The 23,668-nt window shown below is 37.9% G+C and overlaps 2 protein-coding genes across 3 annotated transcripts in view; both read right to left on the bottom strand.

Annotated features, from left to right (window-relative positions):
• LOC142342559 (AP-3 complex subunit delta-1-like) overlaps nt 1–23,668 on the bottom strand; it is a 365,254-nt gene that overhangs the window by 285,476 nt on the left and 56,110 nt on the right. The window lies entirely within an intron of this gene.
• LOC142342506 (uncharacterized) overlaps nt 1–23,668 on the bottom strand; it is a 42,046-nt gene that overhangs the window by 12,459 nt on the left and 5,919 nt on the right. Inside the window, exons 3-5 of the mRNA XM_075393853.1 lie at nt 4,882–5,072; nt 2,323–2,577; nt 1,091–1,479 (exon numbers count right to left, since the gene is read on the bottom strand). Of these exons, the coding sequence (XP_075249968.1) occupies nt 1,091–1,479; nt 2,323–2,577; nt 4,882–5,072 (835 nt within the window). The remainder of the gene's footprint in view (nt 1–1,090; nt 1,480–2,322; nt 2,578–4,881; nt 5,073–23,668) is intronic.

Raw genomic sequence — 23,668 nt, 5'->3', positions numbered from 1 at the left:
TTTGAGTCTATAATGATTGTATTATTTTTGTTTGGGGGTATGTATACTTCCGGCAAATTTAATGCAATCAAAGTGGACTAAAGAAGCTTATTTCGTGCTGTTTTTGATGAAAAAGGCTGAACTTTGAAATATTTAGCCCAAATTTTTGACAAAGAAATTAAACCAAAATAACAATAAAATCAACAATAACATTTTGTCTTTTAAAATAGAATCAACAACACTACTCTTAAAACTTTTACTAAATTTTAGCAAAATTGATGAAAATTTAGGCAAAAACTCCGGAAAATGTGAATACCAACGGAATTCACTCTACTTTTCTCAGAAGTTTGAACCTCGATAACTCCCTGTAAAAAACGAAAATAACATCTTTTTAATTCCATATTCTACGCTGGACGAGCTTTATAATGATACCAGTCTATACTCTCTACGATGAATATATCGATCGGCAAAAAAAACCCATTTGAGTATATAGTTCCTCCCCCCTCAAGAGGTGTCGGAACAATTTCTTTTCAAACCAAAATTCCTACAATTTTCAATTCAGTGACTAAACTGTAAAAATAATTGCAGTAAAATGGAAATGAATCAAAAACAAATAGCTGTCATAGCTTCGTAGACCCGCAGTCTCCAGAAAATAATAGAGATCAGACCACGGCAGAATTTTCAATTTTTACACCAACTGTTAAGGTGTCATTATTTGACGGGGTGACGTCAAATTATAGTAACAAAAATTGACGCAACAAAAAATTTCTCGATAAAAAATAACCGGCAAAAAATCCGGCTCGAAGAGCTATATATTACTGCAAAAAATTACTCAAAAAGTAATTGATTCAACGCAGGCAGCGCACGAACAAAATACTTTTGTCGCGCAGAAAAAAATCATTTCCTAGTGGATTTTACTTTTAAAAAAAACCTGTAGAAAACCAATTCTGCTCTTCTAATAAAAAAACCAAGTGAAGGCCAATAATAGCTCGCTATAGCGGGTATTAACTAAATCCAACTGATCCTGCAAAAGCAATATTTATGTCTTTGGGAGGCATAAAGAGCCATTCGAGAGCCTCGACTTGCACGCAGATTAAAAACTACAGTTAACCTTTGATGAGATGAACTGGCTGATAGCACTCTGCATACTAGGTCTCTGTAACTCAGTTTCTGAACAGATCCCGTGAGATACCAGCATCTTTCCCAGTAGTTCCAAATTGTCCGGATTAGAATTGTTCATAGAGTATGATGTGTTTCGTTTCTGACCACCCCCTACATGCTCAAGGTGTCTGAAGTTTGTCGGTGCTCCGATGTCTTCTTTAGTGAGTGCTCTTTTCTTCTGGTTGTCGGCTCCGTTTTTATTCTTCTTGGATCCTCCGGGGAGCAGTTTGCTGAGAGACGTTCCCGAATTGGCGCCACCTTTGTTGACGGAGTTTGTACTCATACTGAGAGACCTGGTTCCATTTTCAAGTCGACCTCCCACTTCCACAACATGCATACCTTTAGCAAAGCACCACTCAAACAGCTTCACCAAAAGCACTGCCCACTCGGCTTCCAGGCCCTTCTTTTTGCTATGCTGCAACCGATTTTATGTTGGCAACAAGCTTTACTTCGAAAAGAGCAATAGAGATCACTCAAAAATGAAGAACGAAAGTGTGAAAAAGTCACCTGAGAAGTCAAAGAATGTTCCAGAAGAAAAGGGCAAAAGGTCAAGCAAAAAATTTGCATAAAAAGACACACACGTTTACAATAATTGCTATGAGCTTCGTTCAAGAGCAATTAATAATTTTAATTCTCGAATTTTGCTCAACTTTCCGTTTCTAGTGCTCTATTAAGATATTGATGTTTCCCAGCGCCAATATTCATCTCAAAATTTGAGGCTTTTCAAATACCCAACGTGAACGGTCAGAAACGTGCTTTTTATATTGATTTAACAATCCTCCGATCGATACATGTAACGATTAACGTCCGGCAAATTGCTCTTGAACGACAGGCGGGGCAATTTAATTAATAATTTTAGCCTAGAGAATTTTATAGGGTGCAAAAATTCTGACTACGGAGGGTTCGAATAACCCACCTGCGCCCTAACAGAGAAGCAGTAACCTCTACGCTATCAAGTCATTGTAATAGTTTTGATTCTGCAACAGACTATTTCTGAATAAAACTAATTTAGGTCACGCAAAAATCAGGAAGTAAAGCTTGAAAAATTTACTCGAGAAGCGAAATCGAAAGAATGTTCTAGAACAAAACGGTCAAGCCGAAATTTTTCAACAAGGATACACGTTTACAATAATTGCTTCGAACTTCGTGCCGGAGCAATTAAACACACGGAACTATACCAACCTTGTGTGCCGTTGTTCTCTTTATTCATAATATTATTGCTTCCAATGTTCTGCATAGGTGCATTAGTGGGTTGCTTCGGACTAAGCGGACTTCGATTCTCGTTCATCCCACTCATGGTCTGGCTTCTCATTTGGCGCTGTTCTTGTTTCTCCCGTCTCTTCTGTTCCCTTGCCTCCATTCTGTTGTCCACCACTGCCTTGAACATGTCCGCCTCATTCCGGTCAGTGAAACTGAGTCCGCAAACCCCTGCTGCGCCTACAGGGATAGACAGGGTTCTAGAACTTATTTATACTACTATTTCTTAACCATAATTTGAAAAACTCTTTTTTACCTCAGAACCCTGATGCTGTGAAAACTTTTTTCAGCTGTAAGCTGCTACTGACTAATCATGTTAACTGAATAACATCAGAGGGCAAATTGAAAAGTAGATCTCTATTGATCTTGTGTATGTAAGCTTAATATTGTGATATATGATTACAATTGCTAAAGGAATTATTTTTTTACTAGTGTAAGGACCAAAATATTCATATGTTTATGAAGTGATTCTTAAAATGTAAATGTTTAACCAAACTTTTTTGTCATGTACTTTCATTTTATATTTTGAACTTGAATTCTACATAAATTTTATAGATTTTAAAATTTTTAGAAAACATTGTCATGAAATGGTCAAACAATACTTTTTGGACACTCCATATATTTCTTTGCTTGCTGTCCTTGTGATAAATTTATAATCTATAGCTATTACTGCGCACAGAGTCATCATTTGCGGCCGCAAAAACAAACAAGTCAAACATGAAATGACAACGATAACCATTTAAGAAGTTTTGGAGTCCTGAATGGGAAGTCACTAAATAAATTGAGGACAATTGGCCAAGTTACTTCCATTTTGCCCCGTTAAGGAAAAAGAAACTTGACTAATGATTACTCAATGATTGGATTGAGATAAATCACATTTCGTTAGCTACTAACTTCTGCGTGTTTTCAGTATTTTTTTCAGTATTAATGAAGGATACCACTTTTGTACTGTTTGTCGGTTTAAAGGCCATGATAGTTTCAGACGGCGAAATATGAATAGCATTTTACATTGTTAACCATCAACGATTCCCTGCTATCAAGTTTAATTGTTTTTTCCTCAGATGAAATCATACGTTAAATGAGCCAGACTGCTCAGTTCTCAAACTCTCTATCGTTCATTTAATCGTCAGCAGATTAGTTTAAACTAGAACGAAGAGGACGACTAGCTCTGGCTTCATCTCAGTGCAAGAAGCAGACCATCAGACAACGCAAGTAGCCTTAAAACAAACTCGTGAAAGTTTTAAAATGCCGGAAGTTTGCAGTGCCAGAAGTTCCCATACACAGACAAAAGTTGACTTCACAACTTTCAAACTTGCAATTTGCGCATTTTAAGCAAGGTTACTGATTCCACAGATGTCACTTGCGAATTCTGGCTTAACATCTGAAACCACTACGTGGTTCACGATAAACACCAGAAGTTCTCAGGAGCAGAGTCACGTAACTTAAACTAAGCACACTTCAAAACTGATGCAAATAAAAAAGTGAGTTTAATTCACAAAATAACCAACAAACGTCGAGCGAATTTCTCTCAAACGACCGGCGAGTGGTTGGCTTTGGTGGTAGCCAGCTAGTGCGTAGGAATGCTAGCACTAGCAGGGGGGTTAAGCGATGGGGGTTACAGTTGGGAGGGCTGGCCTGAGTGGGGGGTTGAAATCGCCACGCGGAGGCGGGTGGACGAGGGGAGTGTCGGGTGGGGTCAAACTTTTGATTAAGAACCGCCCTTCACACAATAAACAATGTACAATGTGAACATTCCCATGACAAATTGCTTTGTTTTGAAAATCCATCTCGAGCTACTCGATCGGTAAATATGAAGTTCCGCAAAGAGCGTTTAGAAAAAAATAAAAATCAAAAGATACTCCTTATGGCATAAAACAACCCGACTGTACAACATCCTCCAACACCAAAGCATTATTACTGACGATTTCAAAGATAAAATTCTCTTACACTTTGTATAATCATCAGCTAGTGAACTTCATTTTTAAAAATAATGTCATCTTCGTGTAGGCCCCTCGTCGCCTACATCACCTTTTTTACCTGCAATTTTTCATGCGAAATAAGAGTGCCTGAAACGTTCGAGATTATGACACATTCCCCTTGTATAAATTTTTAAATTTATTTTGTTATGTCTTGTGATTCACTTTTAGTTTCTTTATTCGGAGAAATAAACTCTTTCATCCTTACTTATGAAATCATCTCCACAATTGCATTTCGTTTTTGAGGACGAAAAGTTGAAAGAGTCAGACGAAAAATCGGTCAAGCGAAAAATCGCATAAAAAGGACCACAGGACTAATATAAATGCCACAACCTTCATTTGAGAGCAATTGAAAAACGCAAACGCTGAATTCACTTACGAAAGACGCGAAGTGCATGCGAATCCGCATACGAAGTTTAGTACACGTTTCTGTAAGTTTCGGTACAGCGCATTCTATAATGCGATTACAATCTGACCTGTGAAACCAGTTCTCTAATTAAAGACTGACCTGTGAAGTAGTGAAAGTGCCAAGAGGGAGCAGTGTAGTCGAATTCCTGGTACATCTCTTCCTCAAAGAACTTAGTGTTGGTGGAGAGGGAATAGATCCTGATGAAGAAAGACCTCATCTTGCTATCCTTCACAAATGTCGCCACACCCACGCCCACCTTAGTCCACTGGCGGGGACTGTCGGGAAGGGATCTGAAAGATATCACACGGAATATAGAAGCACTCAATTGAGAAGCACAATAAATCGATTGAGGTAGCAAAAGCAAAAAAAAACTTTTTCATTGAAATAAATACAATACAAAAAATAATATAAATACAAATTAATAATGCAAAAATAAATACAAATAAATACAAAATTACAAAAATACAATAATGAATATGGTCATTATTATTGTATTTATTTGTATTTACATTTGCATAGTATTTATTTAAATTAATTTGTATTTACATTATTTTTTGTATTATATTTATTCCAATAAAAAAGTTTTTTGTTTTTGCTTTTTCCAGATCAGGCTCTGGCCCAGTTGAATAATTTTTCGAGTGCTTCTCAAACGCGTTTAGTTTGAGAACTTGAAAACGCTCTAGCTGTGACATTATCTGTAATACCCATTTTAGTTGTAGGGTCCAGTTGAAAGTACGGGCTTGGAAAAACCTGCAAGCAGACCATTGCAAAAATCGCGAAAGGGCGGGAAACGTTGCGCGGGACATCGATAGCAGTTAATTTGTTTCTTATACACTACCCATGACCAAAAACGGATAAAGCTTGATAATTTCCCAGCTTGGCAAATGAGTAAAGACGTATAGAGCGCTTCTTTGGGCCACACTGATATGAAATATCAAAAAAATTTTATACAGCTACTGACGTTTTTCTGTTGATATCAGTGTAAAACATTAAAAATAACAATATCGGTTGCCAGGAGCGGCTTAATGTCCTCAGTCGGCGATTATTGAGTTCCTATATTAATCATTTCGTATAATTTAAATCGTATTTGGGCCGCATTTTTTAGAAGAACAGCTATTTAAAGATTTTGAAGTCAAACTAAGGCCAAACTTGCAGGGTGATAATCACACTGGAGCTGAACAGGTAGTAAAACAATTAGACTTAGGTAGCAGATTTGAGTGCGATCGGCTTTTTGTAGTAATAAAGCGGAATTTCGCGAGCTTTTGTTGACCAGCGGTATTTCAAATACTGCTTTCAAAGTTATTCTCATATTATCGGATTTCATCAAGACTGCATTAAAAATAACATGTACGCATTTATTGCCTAGCTTTAAGTGTGTAAACTACATATTAATACTTTTTGACTTAGGAAACAATTGCTTTGAAAAATCAGTAAAGCGAAAAATCGCATAGAAGACCACGACTATTATAAATGCTACGAACTTCGTTTGAGAGCAATTGAAAAACGAAAACGCTGAATGAATCCACATACGAAAGATACGAAGTGCATGCGAATCCGCATACGAAGTGTAGTTCACGTTTCTGTAAGTTTTGGTAAAGCGTATTCTTTAATGCGATTACAATCTGACCAGTGAAGTAGTGAAAGTGCCATGAGGGATCAGTGCAGTCGAATTCCTGGTCCATCTCGATGTTTCAAATACTGCTTTCAATGTTATTCTCATTTTATCGGATTTCATCAAGACTGTTTTTCAAATAACAAGTTACGCCTATCATTGCCTAGCTTTAATCGCGTAAACTACTTATTAATACTTTTCGACTTAGGGAACAATTGCTTTGAAAAAAGTTGGATATTATTTTTTTGCTTTTACTCATGGCTTTTTTTTGGCGATTTGACTGATTAACATTGACAATTTTAGGAGATGTTCTGTAAACACGCAGTTTTTTAACTCAACGATTTAGTTGTTTTTTCAAAAAATATTGTACTACTTCAGTTTTGTCCTGATTTGACACTCCGCCATTTTGCTATTCTTTCAACATTTCGTCGACAGTGGCTTTGATTTTTTATTGATAACAAAATAAACTACTTCAAACTTCAATTGCATCGCCTCTTTGTGGTTTTGAATAATTACTACTTCCTATTTTCAGAAAACAAGTTTTATACAAAATATAAACATAGCTGGCAGATTGCCAGAAATTAGCCGCAATAGCTTCGTAGATCTGCAGTAAAAAAAAACAGTAAAAAAGACAGACCAAAAGAAATCGTCTTTTCAATGAGGGCTGATATGTTATATTTTGATTAAAAATCTGTATAAGTTTTTGCTGCATCTATTAGCTGCTCTCAAATAACCTTCAATTAGAGTGACACACACCCATTTGACCTTATCTCTTTGAATTAAAGTAAATAAAAGTCAAAAGCGAGGAAGTCAATTTTGAGAGTGGGGTAAGTCACGTGTGACCAAAAATTTAATCACGCGAATGAACAAAAACCTCGCTCCACTAAGAGCGAAAAATGACGTCACACACGCACTTCAGTTGAAATTGCATGAACGAATGAACAAAAAGCAGAATTGAAGTGGTTGTGACGCCATATGATCGTAACAAAAATCGTGACGACGAGATAAAAAAAACCAAGAGAAGGCCAATAATAGCCCCAGCTATCGCTGTGCGGCTGTTAAAAAACGTCATTTTTCAAAAATCCCTGCCGAAAGATTTTTGTTTCTATCTCAAAGGAAAACGATTGGTCTAAGGTGCTCTTCAACAATTATATCATATTCATTTTGATCATTTCTGTACGCAGTTTATGGTTCTAGCGAAATTGATATTTTTTAGAAGAAACGTTTGCGAACTCTTCAGTTTTGCTATCATTTCCTTTCAAATCTGCTACCTTGTTTCATATTAGTATAATAAGGGCTTTTACATCATTTATAGTTTCGGAGGCTCATTTTAATGAAGGTGGACTTCAAAATTTAACTGTTTTTGTTTCCTTTTCAGATAAATAGCTTTCTCTGGAAAGATTTCAAACATTTATTTCTAATAATTGAGACGCCACCTGTTTCCAAAATCTCTATCCAATTTGCCATTTTAAACGCACTTTTGGTCCAGATAGTTTTTTCAAAGTTTATTAGTATATACTATATATATGTGCGTACTTCATCATGGTGCGTCGTTTAATCAAAGTACTAGCTTATATTTTGCTTACCTTGAAAGTAGCAAAGGAAAGTGACTAGAACCTCAACGGGGGGGGGACGGACAATTTATGCAACGCACATCTACAACGGGGTGGGACACTTCGAAAAATTTTATCGATTGCAAAAATTGTCCCCCCCCAATTTTTTTAAGTCATTTCCTTTGAATATTTTTTAAAATTGTGGAGCTATTATACAAATTTTTGCCTAATTTATATATCGCCTAGTTGCACTCGTGTTCATTTTCGTTCTAAGCGTGACCTACTTTTTACCGCCATTTCTTTGATCTCATATCCAGCGTAGCTACAGCTGAGCGCTAGTTATGTGAATGCTCGTATAGATTTATGGTGTTTTGTTTCAGCTAACGCTATACTGGACTGAAAATCAAAACAAAATGTGCTACAATTAACATACCTTAGTCAAAATTGACCGATATTTGGCCAAAATATGTCAGAAATTGCAAGTTTTTGCAAAATTCTTGAAATATTTGGACCCCCACCGCCAAGATGAAAAAGATGAAATTTCGGCAAATTACAAAGGGGGTACAGGGGATCAAAGAGGTAGCATTCTTACGATGTTTTGGCTAAAAAAACAATGATTCAGGGCCTGAAAAAACCTTGTTTGAGCACTTAAATTTGGATCAGTTTTAATCATTTTCTCAATATAACCTTTAAAGTTAGGTTATTTTATTGTACCTCTTTTCTACTTCTGCCTTCGATACGACCTAACGAACCTGGGAGCTGCAAAAAACTTGGCATCAAAAAAGCAAAATTGGCGATTATCGAGAACAAGTATAACAATTTCCTTAGGTAAAGCAAGCTGACCCCCCCAATTTGATCTCAAGTAATTGAAAAAGAGGTTTTGGAACAAAAATAAACAGAATAGCGTCAATTCTCGAAAAAATAGGTGGAAGGTGAAGTTCAAGGGTGGGCTATTGTGAATAAGGATAAAAGTTTGAAAAGATTTTGTTCGAAAAAAAACTAATCGCCAATTTTCTCTGACATCCTCTACAACAGCAAAGTCTTGGCACAGATGTACGCTTCTTATCTATTCCTATCAGTCTTCTTTCATCTGGTTTTACCCACGTGCAGCAGTTTTGTGAGTTCCCTGTTTTTTAATCTGACCTTTGCTCATGACAAAAAAAATCATTTCAGCAAGAGATCTGAAGCCGATTCCTTTTCCCCTCTAAATCTTTACTTTTTCAATTGGTTTCGTAACTTTCAATGGCATCCGATTATCTAGCTGCTAAACTTGCATTAAATCTGTTGCAATGGAATATAAAAAATTATCAAAGCAAATAAAAACATCAGTATTTGCAACATGAAAACTAAAGAGATTACGGGGCTAAAGGAATCGGCTAATGTCAGTTGTACCAAGTAAGCCAAAACTAAGCTACCTTCTCCTTGAACTATTTGCATGCTCGGTTGTTTCTTGCAACTTTTTTCTACAGTATAAGAAGGAAAAAAATGTCTGGAATCGGAATAAAATAAATTTAACAAGAAAGCAAGCTTTTTACCAAAAACTTAGTAAAATCATAAAATGATTAACACAATGAACTGCACAGTACCAAAACCGTTTAATATGATGAAATGTTATCTATGATGGCTTCAACCAAAAGTGAAACAAAACAATTTTGAAAACTGAGAAGTCAAGCCCGCGATTTTTTTTTCAATTTATTCCTTTTGAAATGATTTGTACAAACTTTTGCTTTTTGATGTGTCTGGTTTATACAAAAATGGAACCTGTCTATTCAATTTATCGTTACTGAGTGGTTCTTATTTTTGAAAACGAGTTGGAGAAAAGGCCAATGTTTCTCTCACGGTTGGTTGGTTATTTCAAGTCAATTTCAAGAATCCAATATTCCGATGATAGACTGTGAACTCGGGAGGTTGAGCTCGCCGTAGAAGTTCCGGTCGCAAACTTTTGAGATCGGCCTTGCAAGATACCGAGGTGAAGATCAAGCAGCTGCTAGCAATCCAGCTAGTGGTTCGCGGCGCACGATGGGGGAATTTTGTTTCGGGGTGGAGGATTTGATTGAGACTTGAAATAACTGCTACTGGTTTCCTGAGAGGAACTTTTTACTGAGAGAGTTGTTACCAGCAATAGGTTTGAACAACAACTTGTGGGATACAAGAAGAGGAGGGACCGAGCGTTCAGCACTTGATAAAAACTCTAAAAATTTCATCCCATTTGGTGCTTACTTATTTTATACCTCTGTTCGCGTGCTAAAAAACTTAGTTAGTCTTTGAGATAACATACACAAAACAATAAGTTTAATATTCATCAGTTGATGAATAGTCTATAATGCGAGCTCTTGGTTTTTTCGCAGCTCCTTTTCCGGCTTTCTTCTTTCTCTTTTTACTTTCCGTTGCTGCCAAACTGACTTGAATGTCACTTGAAACACTTGCGTTATCCGATTCGACTGCTTGGTCCAATATAAAGTCATCGCAAGCCGGTTCTGTCGAGGATCCGCTGTCCGACAAATCGGACAATTTGTCAAAATCAAGGTTTTCATTCAATTCGTCCTCGCTATATTCTCGCTGATGAAAACCTGGGTCGGGAATGGAATCGAAGCTTGTGTTGTGTATGCTGCTGGTTTGTGCAATGCTTGGTTGTTGTTGCTGTTGTTGTTTTTGCTGCTTGTTTTTGTGCTGTTGAGTTGTGCTATCTTGCGGCTGGTGCTTGTTTTTCTGCTGAGTTTTTTGTTGCTGCTCTTTTTCGGTTTCTTCATCTGCGGAGCCCCAATCAGGGTCGTTGACTATTGTGCGGAAGAACATGTCATCTCTCAAAGATTGATGTCCATAGGGCAGAGTTGATACTTGGTCATTCATGATGAATCGTTTATCATCATAACCCGACAACGACTTTTTGTTCACAACAATTGTGTGGAGCCTGTGGTTGCTCGAAGCTATTCGGGTGTTGAGGAGGCGCACTACCTCACCACCAAGAAGAGTTCTTTTGTATAGTTCGTGGGTCATGCTGCGCCGTGCATCTCTTGTTACTCCTTTCGCTGATTGCTTAGCGGGGCCTGAAAAGAAAACTTGTTTTTTCAAAAAGTATACCGGCACTGTTTCGTGCAAAAAACTTTTTGCGTTGCTGTCTTTTTTGTATGTGCGTATGTTGAAAGATTGTGTGTGAAAGAACTCAAGTGGAAAAAACTTAACTACCTTCAGCGAGCTTGATTGAGTACAGTTTGGGTTTCAATCCACAGAACTCTGATATAAGCCGGCTTGCCATCTCGTCCTTGAATTTGAGAGTAACACGTGCATTGTCTTTGTTGTGCAGTGGATGTTCGGGAGGGAAGTTGGAAAAATCAAAGTGGTCAGCTACGGTTTTTTTCCGCTGTAAATCGGCAAAGAAATCTCTTGATCGAACTTCATATACAAATGAGTCTGTGTCCGAGTACAACAAATTGCAGTCAAAGTTTTTCTTCATTACTTTGTAATGGAATTCGAACATATATTTTTTAGCCAGATCCAATATACAAGCACCGACTATGGTTGGCTTGTCCCATAATATTTCAAGTTGTTGAAGGCTCACTGTTACTAGATCTTCGCTAATAATTTTCGATGACTTGTACTCGGGTCTGTCTGTCCATTTGAGAGTTTCTTCTTCAGTGCGCGTCAGTTTCACTTTTATCCGATTTCGCTTTCAACCGCAAGTTTTCCCCAAAGAAGAATTGACCATTAATTTGAAAAAATCTTCCTCAAATTTGGTTTTTGCCTGCTTTCTTTTTTCAGTGTTTAGTCGCACATAGGGGGTCAACCACTTGTCTTGTCTGAATGATAACACTCGATGCAGTTTTGTCACGACTAGTCCCAATTCTACATAGAGCTTCAGGGTCTGCTAATGCAGCGTGTAGTTTTTCTTGTCGAAAAGTGTCTGAACAAGTTTCTTGACTTTTGGAGGCTTTTTTATTTGCATTTCGTCTAACAAGTCGCACTGGTATTGACTCAGCCAGCTTTCCTCGATCGCTTCTTTAGTTGGTGCCAAAGGAAAATCTGCGTGCAAATCATGTAGATGATCAGGATAGCTGAAGTCTACTTCGACAATGTAACCAGTCTCATCATCATCTGGTGTTTTCAAAACGCGTTTCAGGATTTCTTCGGCATCGTTATCTGTCCAGTCACTTTTGTCGAACAATTCGAAGCCACCGAGTGGAAGCGCGAACTTTTCCATTATACCCCCGTACAAATTATTAGCATCGATCACAATTATGAAAGATAAAATACCTTTTGGTTTGTAGTCGGGAAGAAACTTGTTATTGGCTCTACAGAGACGTTTGCTGTAAACGCATCTCACTCCACCTCGTATGAGACTTTCCACCATATCCAACTGTTCGCGATCAGTCAAAAGTTTCAGATCAGGTCGGCAAACTTTCAGCATTGCGTCACCAGACGAATTTGATGCGGTGTAATACTGGCAACAATCGAGTCCATATGTCTCGTAGCATACATTGCGGAAACAAAGTACAACAGCGGCAAGGAGAAAAACGTCTGTTTTTAGATAAAGATTGTAGTACTCCCCCATATTTTGACACTGAAATAAATTGAATACCTCGATCGCGCGCGCATTTTCAGCTTCGGTTACTGTAACTTCGAATTGCTGCAAGCTGTTTGTCCATTTCTCTCGAGGGGGAAGCTGTGTTTCTTGCAACTTTTCAAAGCTATCAATGTAGCAGTATGGGAAGCATCCCTTCTGCTTCAGCAATTTAGTGGATGATTCGGGCCAAGTTTGGAAATGTTGTTCGAGTAATGTGAATTGGTCTGAGGGCAAGTTTTGGTCTAACTTGTCTAGCGATGTATTCATAAATTTGAATGAGTCCAGGAGTCGTATATATTCGTACTGGTTGTGCCACACGCCTTTTTTGTTCTGAATTGACTTGATGTATACATCAATTTGCAACGAAATAAATTTCTCACTAGTGTTGGGAACAATTGAAATTGTGTTCTTCAGATCCAAACTTTGCAGTGCTAGCACCACATGATGAAGATCGTAATTTGCTAAATTTTGAGAAAACAGGGCTGAAATTTATTGTTCTGCGATTCAAATTGCAGAAAGTGTGTGCCCACCCAAGAAACTTTCCAGTGAAGTGGCAATGATCCAGCACCGTAGGGTTTTGCTGGCTTTGATCTAATTCAGACTCACAGATCCAGCAATGAGTTGCTTCGACTTTAGGGATTGTTGGCTCACCTTCAAAGATTCGGTGTTTTGCTTGACTTCATAAATTTGTTTTGCGATTTGTTCAAGTGACTTGACAAACTCGGACATCACATTAGGCCCACTTTTGATATCGAAGAAGTAGGGTTCTACTTCATTGAGTGCGACAAAAAGCAAAGCATAGCTACAGGGTTTGTGTTCTTCGATTGTGCGTGTTATCGTGTTCTGAGTACTGGTTCTGTTTTCCGCTGGTTCAATTATTGACTCCAGATCAAAAAATCCTACTATTGGCGCAAACCAACGAGCTTGCAAAATTTTAAATTCAAAGATTTGCTGCTCGGTTTTTGGCATTTTGATTATTGCTTGAGAATTTTCAAGACATATTTGCTCATGCTTCTCAAGTCGGCTCAAAGAAGAGCTCACGTGAAAACAGTTGCGGCACAAATGGTTGTCCCTGCGGAGATTTATCTGTTCATATTTGTGTATTAATCCATTGATGTTGGTAATTAGCACATAGCGATGCATCGATCCATCACTTAGCATAAGTAAGTCAAGGTTGAGGTCTGATTTCTGATTTTTTGATATACGGAACGGTATCAGTTTGCCGTTTGAATGTCTGAAAACATTTACACGAACCTGATGTAGTTGCTCGAACTTCTCGAATTGGTGAAAAGACGTCGGCATTAGAAATTCGCCTTCTGGTTGTTTGGCTGCCGGGTTGTCATGACTGTACATGATGGGGTTTGTTTTTTGCCTCCATGACGCATTCTCGGGTACGATTGGTGGTCCAAATGTTTTGTGGTACTGAGCAGTGAAACAGTACAGGAAACAATTTTCATCTGATCGGTTGCGGATATTCAGCAGGTATTGACATCTAGCTAGCTCAGTGGGCAAGGCTAAATAGGAAGAAGCAGCAATCGGTTTTGACCTCACCAAACGAATCTCAACATTTTCAATGCTGTCAACGGTCCATCCACTCCCATGCGATGCAAAGTTGTTGAGTGAGATCAACATTTGCTCAACCATTTCTGCGAATGAGTTGTTGTTCAACCCGACAAAATCTACGCGTTGCATTTTTGAGTTTATGTAAATTTTTATTCGATCTGGTTGACTATTTATGTTTTCATCGCTCGACGGTTTAGTGAGTTGAACCATGGCGCAAAACTGAATTTTTTGTGCGTGACTCTTGAGTGTTTAATTCCACGATGTTGTCTATTTCTGTGCGCTTGCTACGCATGAAGGTCAGGAGATCAACCTCGTTCGCACCGACCGGAATATCGTAAGTTTTCAGCACTCCACTGAATGCTTGTTCTGAGGGTAGTAAACCAGAACTTTGGTTGTTTTCTATTTCTGCGTCCCACACCGGAAGTCCGTGAGTTTTGGTCATATGTTCCATGTACTTCAGATTGTTTTCGAAAAATTTGTTGGAGTACAAGCAATACCGGGGCCTGATTGAGTTATGTTGCTGTCTCATGTGGGTTTCAAGTTCGACAACTTTTTCATCTGCGAAACCGCATTCATCGCAAATGAACGAATTTGTTACTACGTACTGTTTGTGTACAGTTTTCATATGTCTTCTTAGGCTGCGCTTATCCGAGAGCGTTCGATGACAGATTTTACAATCGACACTATTCATTTTCGTTAGTTCAAACTTAAAAGTTTGTGGAACAAGGAAAGAAAACTAACCAAAGGCTATAAATTTTGGGACAATGCCTGACTTTTCAAAAGGTTTTAGATATTTGAATCAGAAGCTTAAGAAAATAATTGTCGTGTGTTTGTAAAGTTAAGGCAAAAAGCAAATGACAAAATCGAGTATTGGGTTGTCACACATTTTCACAACTCTCTAACCCAATCAGAGTGCGCGTATTGTTTATTTACTTTTGCAACTGAAAGCTACTGCTCGGCAAACGTTTTGTTTACATTTGCAACTGAAAGCTACTTCTGAGCAAACAGTGGGCCTCTAGTCTAGCAGACCGTTGTGCCAATAACAGAGATTCAACTGTTTACCTGCTTTCCTGCTTTTTGTTTGCTCAGTGCAGGTAGGTCAGTCTGCGGGGTTATTTGTTTACCCCAGTTTTGTTTTATCACTAGTACCGTGTACTAGTATCTGCTGAAAATTGTTTACTGATTGTTTGTCATGATATGAAAATACCCAAGCTTATCTCGTGTTTGTCATGATATGAAAATACCGCGTACTAGTATCTGCTGAAAATTGTTTACTGATTGTTTGTCATGATATGAAAATACCCAATCTTTCATCCACTTGTTTGTTCAATGTCTGAATTTTTCTGCAACGCTTAATTCCTTCTTCCAAACATTCATGCTATGTTTAATGCTGAGATGAATCATTAGTGAAAATTAAATTAAGAACTAGTTTGAAGAAGTAAACACAAAGTTCATACGTTGAAACACAGTAATCAGACAAAAATAAAAAGTTCAATATGTGCAATGAGTTTGACGAAAGTTTGTTTTGTTTAGAGCCGAGATAACTTGATCACCTTCTTGACTGGAGCGTAACACTGATTTAACGGAGTTTCCTCGATACTAACGTCATCCGAAAAGTTATTGGAAAGTAAAGTGAGACTTTTTTCCGGAGTTTTCATGTCACTAGGCGATTGAGATTGATCGAAACTCCAAAAATCTGATATCTGCTCAACTTCTTCTAGCTGTCCTAGTTGATTTTCCCAAATTTCAATGCAGTGATGATCGTAGTCTGCAAACAATTTTCGTGTTCTTTTGGACAATTTTTTCACGTTTTGCTTTCTTGTTTGAATCGGAGTAATGCAGCCATAATATCGGGGAGCATATGGAGACTCCTCTTGTCGTGACAATTTTTCTGGCGTTTTTGTGAGTTGGAATAAATCGTTTTGTGTTGTATAATCGAGTATTGGTTCAATGTAATTCACAGGAATGATGAAGCTGTTTTTTGTGTGCCACAATTCTATCTTGTCATCATAGCTTTCGTTTGCAAGGACAATATTTTTAAAATTGTGACACATTCGCACAAGAGTTCGGGTGCCTCGCTCACTCGTTTTTGCGATTTCTAAATATTTAGCAGCCATGTCACGAGTGATGAATAAACAAAAGTGTATTAGATATGGAGACTTTTAGATGATTTGCAGTATTGAAAGAGTTAAATAAAGTAAGTAAGAAAATTTTCCAAATGAAATTTAATAGAGACCTAACAGTGAAGTCTAAAAGCAATTCGTGTAACAAGATTGATGAAAAGTTTTCGAATTGAATGGAACTAGAACGAAACTCGGATATTGATCTCGAAGCAAGTTCTAGAAACGAGTTAGGTAAAGTTTGATTAAGATAACAAGATTCAAAACTGAAGACACTGCAAAACTTATCAAGTAACGTGAAGGAATGCAAAACAATGACGGATGAATGGAAAAAAATGTTTTGGATTGATTTGTTTATTTACCTAAACCATTTCATCATTATTCCGTCATGTCTATAAATAGACTTAGGTCATATTGACTATCTAAGCTCAACTGGAATTTTCACGGGAAATATAAATAGATTCCATCAAGCGAGCCAATCTGTCCATTGCCATTGAGAACTTATCAGTTTTTGGGCTTCAATGACCGAGACTTGTGAAAATGTTTTATGTTCTGATTGTTATGGTGCTTGGCCCTACGATGCTGCATTAGGGAGTGAAAGTTATTAAATTGTCTGGGACAATTGTGACATTGAATAGGTTTTGCTTCAGGGTAAACTTTTTTCGATCTTTTGAAACGTATGTTTTGCGGAAACGACATAGCTGATTTAAACAACTGGGTCAAAGTTATGTTTGTTTACGTGAGTATTATAGGATGGAGGGTTTGTTTGTTTAACGTTTATTATGTCTAGACAACTTGGCGTGGGGCATAAAACTGTTTACAATCCGTTAAACTGTAACGTTATTAGTCATTTCATTCTTCGGGTAACCTGGATACAGTTTGTTTTTTTTAATTTCTAAGATAATGGGAAGTGTTTTGTCTAAGGATCCTGAATTTAGCGACTTTCATTTGGATCTCTCACTTAATGAAAAACGGCTTGTTAGGGTTGCTGTTAAGACATATCATACCACTGGAACTTATTTATCATTGAAACTGTTCGAACGTGATAGTGAACAAATTGATTGGGACTTTAATCAGAAAATTACACTTGCTGCGCGAGAGTTCCGGTTGCTATGTCAGAACATAGTAAAAATTGAACAAATGTTTGAAACACCAGTTGGCTTGATTGATCCGCTACTGAAACCTGATTCAACCAGCGACTCAATCCCCAGCGAAACGTCCAGGGAAGCTTCTGACTAAGCGCCCGAAAACAACAGCAAAATCAGACATCATAGTTAATAATGACTCAGAATAACTACTCACTCAACTTCCAAATTTACTCACTGTCAACATTTGTTCATTTAGTTTAGTCTCTTACTATGGTTGAGGCTATGTACGAGAATAGTCCTGAATACTTCAAAAAATTTCAAAAACGTTTCAAGTACACCATTTGTGATACAGAACCACAACTACAGGACACTGGAATAGAGAATTATGCATACGGTTTTCATCCGCCTTCGGTTGATATTACTGGTTGTGCGTTTGGTTCCAGCCATTGGCATCTTATTTTTCAGAATACAAGTTCGGAAGATAATATTGTTTTTTCTCCGTATGCTCCTGCGGCGATACCTTGTCTCGTGACTTGCTTCAAATTCCTCATTTTGCCTACGGAGAAAAATTTTGTTACATTTGGTGCTATTATTTCTCGCTTACATGTCGCTGTGGAGTATTTGTCGAAATCAAATCAAACTTCATTGAACAAAACTAAAAAACAACTTCCGTCACCAAGTCCTAAGGAAGTTCTTTCAACCATCACTACTACAACTTCTAACAAACGTTCTACTACTATTCCTGATGTAACCATTAAACGGTTTTGTCAACTAATGCTGGGTGAACATTCATCTTCTCTTTATCAGATTATGGATATTCTTTTGAGTGGACAAGGGAGTTTTGTACGTGAGACTTCGGACTATTTAATAAACTTTCAGTTCTGTAAAAATTCTAGCGTCTAAAATATTGTTGTGATTGAAAATTTTAATTCAGCTTACTCCATATGTTTTACAAATGCTAGAAATTGCAATTCATCTACATCCGGTACAAATGGAAATTTATTGCTATAAAAATAATGCGCAATATAAATGCAAAATAAACCGCAGAGTTGTGAGTCTGGTGATTGCAGAGGATATTGGATATCCCTTCTGTGTTCCATAATATCCATCATCATATGCAAATCAGTACATTGCTGCAAGCGGGAGAAAATATCCTTGTAGGCTGTTAGAGGTAGTGCTAACGGATCTGCAAAGTATAGTACTGGGTATGCGTTTTGCAAGTATCACCCAATGTGTACCAATAGATTCAGCTCGCGATGCATTTACAATTATAAAACTGTTAACTGGTAACTTTAAGGGATAATTGTCGGCTGCATAAACACCTCGAAATTTAAATTTGAGATGCTTGCACTTTTGCACTTGAATATAAATTTGGTCTTCATCCATTAGTAAGCATTCATAGGCAGAACATAATTGGATACGTTTCTTGCAGAGTCAATGTAAACAGTAGATGATTTTTCTCCCAGGAAAAAAACTTCAATGTTGTTTGGCAAATCAGCATCAAATTTCAGTTCAACCGATAAAGAAGAGTTTGTCAGTTCGGGATGAATAAAATCGTGTGTCGCCTCCTGTGTGCTAGTCAGGTCAAAGACCATAATAAAATGGTTCGCAAAATCACTTAGTGGTATTCCACGACCGTTCAACATAAGCTAATGCACTCATTGAATTGTAATACAAGCGTTTGCTATCAATTGTTGACATCGGTGTGCCGGCTGTTGCGAACCCGCTTCGGTAGACCGTAATTTCGCTTAAATCAATTTTACGGTAGTGGTAGGGATTAACATTGTTAGTTCCTATGAATGCATTGCTCCTGCACAATGCAACAATCAGTCGCCTGATTGGTTCTTTTGTGAAAATATCTTCATGCTTCCAACTCCGTTGGCCTGCTGTTGCAAGGAAAGTTTTTGTTATCACTTCATTGTAGCGATACATTGCCGGAGTTTTCATAAGTGTTTTTTCAATGGCTCCAACAACATTATCTGACACTGTCATCTTTCTAACAAATAAATTTGCTTCATCGATTTTCACTTTGTAATTTTTTGCTGCCATTTCACAAATGGTAACGAAAGAATCTTGCGACCTTCGGAAAGAAAGTCTCAAGGTAACACCACTTACTAAATGTTTTTCACAGGAAAAGAAATCAACAGCGAGCTTTCCATATAAAGTAATTTGTTCCGATTGTCTCACAGCTACCTGCCTTGCATCCCTTGAAGCTGCAACAATACCAGCGGGGTTCGGCTCATACTCGTAACCTTGACACTTTAACCATGTTTTTTTGCATCTGTTCCATGGGAGAATTCTGTTTCAATGAAACTTTTGTGAGCATAGTGTCCATTAGCTGAGGAAATTTTTATTCCATTTGCAGAAACGGTGCAGTCGGCGAACAGTGAATGAAGAACATTGATGACAAAATATGCGGCATCGGTTGCGGTTGCATCGCCGGCTGTATATCGCAAATCAGTTCCATCAGCATTTTGTATTCGACATTTTACTTCCAAATAAATTTTCTGCAAATCTATGAAATTGTTGCGGTCGCCTACCACTTCAAATTCAAGCGATGATCCGGAGGGAGAACAAAGTGGTCCAGTTTTTTGCTCAAATGATTGGTCAAAGGTAACTAATAAAGGCGGTTTTTCAAATAAGTCCAAGGAGCTGTGAGTGGCTTCTGAAGGTATTATAATATTAGTTCGCTTTTTTCACTCTCGAGAAAAAATCCAGTCGACTCCTTCTTGGCTGTGGTTTTCGCGAAATGAATTTTTTAGTTGAACGTTTTTTATAGGTTCGAGGTTTTGCAAACTGTTGTCTTCGGCGTCTAATAGCTTGCCGGCCTCGTCTTAAGCGTGAATGGAGCGAACCACCAATTTGTTTCCGGGCTGTTTTCGCTACCGTGCTTTTCAACGCTTGCTTGGCCGACTTTCTTTTCGTTGCCACTTCCACCAACTCTGGTGCTCCCTGCACTAGCAGTTCCCGACCGATTCTTTTCGCAGCGGGCCAAATAAATTTTCTTGCCAATGGTAAAGCAACTCTTCCAATCCCTGCAGCGAGGGCTCCAAAGCCACTTCCTCTTTGACGATAATGACGGGAAAAATGTGGCATTGATTGAGATGCCTGATTACTATAGTAAGCTTCCATTTCACTTAATTTTTTGAACCTTTAAGCTTACTATCACTTTTCCTGTACCGGTAAAGGGAATGAGTTTTCCGGCTTCGTTCCTCAATTCCACTCAAATGTTTTGGATATTGTTAGAAAGTATGGGCTTATAATCCAGATTCGTGAATGTCTTGTGGTGAATGGGTGTAACGGTGTTTATGCTGCCGTTTCTCAAACGTCTTTCAGACTCAATGATTTTAATAACAGGGGCTCTTACATATCCAATGTTTTGATATTCAATGATGTCTATGTAGACAAATATTAATTGGGAGCCACAAGTTATGTCAACTGGGAAATCGCTTTGATGTCTGTTGAGAGTTTTGTCTGCTTTGTATCCAATATGAATATAACCATCATGCGAAATGTCTTTTATGCCTTTGAAGCCTAGGATGCTGGGAACTTCTTCGTTTTCAAATGACAAACCCTCATTTGTACCGAACTGCAAAACCAGCCTTTGAGTTACTTTGTCAAAACTAATATCAAATTGCTCCAACTGCAATTCTCAAAATTTCCTGCATGAGTTGATCCAAACTATTGTAAATGCCTTTGCAAATTTTTCTTAGTTGTCCACTACGATGATGTGAGGCGTCCAGTTCAGCGCCTGAGTTTACATAAACAACAATTGCGTTTGAATTGACATTGTTGATGTTTGATGGGAATGAAATGGACGTTAAAGCCACTTGCCACTCACATTCCAACATTAGTGGTTGAGCTAACTGGTTACGGAATCTCGCCATTGTGTTCTCACCAAAAATTTCCATTGATGCATTAGATATTAAGTCTATTGTAAATTCTCTTGAAGTATTCATTACTCAGTCTTCAGTTAGCAACACGTTTACTTTTACTAACTCCGGCTCGTAAAACTTGCCTTCAATTTTAACGTTGTTGGCATCCAAGAGATTATAGGTTGGGGGCTCAATGTGGCAACTTTAAACACTTTAAACACTTCGTTTGTATAATTTTGCGTGTAACCCTTTCTGAAAGTTTCGTCTGGTTTTGCGATTCGTACTAAGTCGCCTTCTTCAAAATTAGCTTTGTAAGATTTTGTGTTTAGTGCTAGAGATTAAAAATGGCTCGTGTTTTTTGAAAACTTTATTGGGGGCCAACTTGGTAACACGGTTGACACGACTGTTTATTGTATTTACAAATTTCTATAAATCATTAATGTAAGTCCAAGTCCATTTTTCCTCCAGATATTTACATATAATGTTTTTTTGAGTGATCTAATGTTTCTCTCAGCAAACGCCGACTTCGTTTCGTTTTCAGTTGTGTATAAATGAATGTCCTTTTTGTCACAAAAATTTTTGAATTCTCCTTTAAATTCTTTTCCTTTATCAGTCCACACTTTCTCAGGTTGCTTGGTTTTGATCATCTTTTTGAATGCGTCAACACAATCGGTCGCATATTTTCCTTTCATTGGTTGAACACGCAGGTAGCGCGATAGAACATCAACAGCTACCAATAAATACTTGAATGCTTTGTTATATTCGGCGACTTTATCCATGTACGCCAAACCAACGGACCAAATTTCATTTATTCTGTATGCAACAGCTTTGAGTCTCGGAAAACTTTTTCTGAACTGTTTATATTTTGTGTATGGACTTTTTGATTGCAGGTATTTCAAAACTTTTCCTCGAGATAGACCGCCTCCTTTTTTCAAATTTGCTATGCTTCCAAATGCTGCACTACCTTTCGTGTACAGGTTACTCAATCGCTTAGCGTCGTAAGAACTAATTTTTCCACGAACCCGTGGGTTCGATTTCTTCTTCTTTAATTCTGCCCTGATCGTTGCTAGCAGTTTGTTTTTTGGTTTCCCTGGATACCTGTGCTTGTGTCTTCATATTCTGACTCCTCATCTTCCTAGACTGTAAATCTCTACTCGGGGGAAAGTAAAAGGAACTCTTTTGCGTATGTGTTGGCAGTAAGATGACCGCTGATGTCTAGTAAAGTAAGTACTCTGAAATGATCTAGTGTTAGTTTCTTAGTGGGCTGTTGTAGATCGTGAAGAAAGTCGGCAGGTAATAGTTCAGTGCCCGATTCCTCAATTAAAATTCTTCTGTTTGTGTCGAAAGAAAAATACTCCGATTTTAAGATTTCATCTAATATTTGGCTAGCTTTTCCAAGTTTTGATCCTTTCAAATGTTTAATGTCAACTAGGATTCGCCGCCCGACTTTTGTTTTTTCGTTTGTTTCAATCTTCTCCTCGCTTGTTTCTTCATCCTTCACTTCGGCATCAGTTTGCTGTTCCATATCTTGTTGAGTAATAGGGGGTGGTAATGGGGACCTATTTCTCTGTAGTAGTGATATCCGCTTAGCTTTGTCAACCACATTTTGGTTACTAAGCAATTGCGAAACGTGGGGTTGTTCTGTCGAGGTATGAGCACAAATTCCTCAGTGTGCATTTTTCTCCAAATAAGCTGCGCAAGGTTTTGCAATCAGTCGAATGAGCTTAATGCCACTGGGTGATAGGAACAGTTGTGTTCTTTGGCTTTTACCAATTTTTCTGTCTGAAAGCTCGCGTAAAATTTTTCGAGTTTTTTTAATTCGTTTTTATGGACGGGCACATTACCAGAAAGCACGTTCACCATACAGTCACTCAAAAACCAAATGAAATCACTGTCCGATTTCAAATTCGTTGAGTTTTGATTTTTACAAACTGCCCATTGCTTGAGCGTAAGCAAGTGTTTCCTTTTCATTTGTGATTGGTGTGATGACTGCTTCCTCTGCCGGAATGTAAAAAATTGAAGGATCGGGTCCAATAATTTGCGACGCAAACCGTAAACCTTGACTGGTTTTGGGATCTAGATCAATAATCAAATGTCCGTACAGCTCAGCTGTTGCTAATTTGTAGACATCTTTTAGTAACTGGAGACAGTTTAACTGCTTGCCAAGGTATTCAATTTGTTGAATGTCGCGCAGGGACTTGAATAATATAATGTGCGTTGTATTTAAGTCAATCGTTGCTAGACCATTTGCTTTGATGAAACAGATTATGCTTCACATAAATAACATGAAGTTTCCGATGACGTCCGGACGTAGCTATTTTAACGAATTCCTTGTCGTTAAAAATTTCTTCGCAAGAATCATCATAGACGAGAAGACAGTTCGAAAGTTTTTTTGGTGATTTCAAATCCTGCGTATTTTGTAAATTCAATCTGCGGCATTTTTCCCTGCATATCTCTGAAGAGCTGTTGGAACTCCTCAAAAAATAATAAATTTTCTAAAAACGCGGGTAAAAA

This window comes from Convolutriloba macropyga, chromosome 7 (genome assembly GCF_964194025.1).
Source record: "Convolutriloba macropyga chromosome 7, txConMacr16.3, whole genome shotgun sequence".
Classification (NCBI taxonomy): Eukaryota; Metazoa; Xenacoelomorpha; order Acoela; family Convolutidae; genus Convolutriloba; species Convolutriloba macropyga.
The sequence above is the reverse complement of the archived record's forward strand: the minus strand, read 5'-3'. Positions and strand labels throughout refer to the sequence as shown.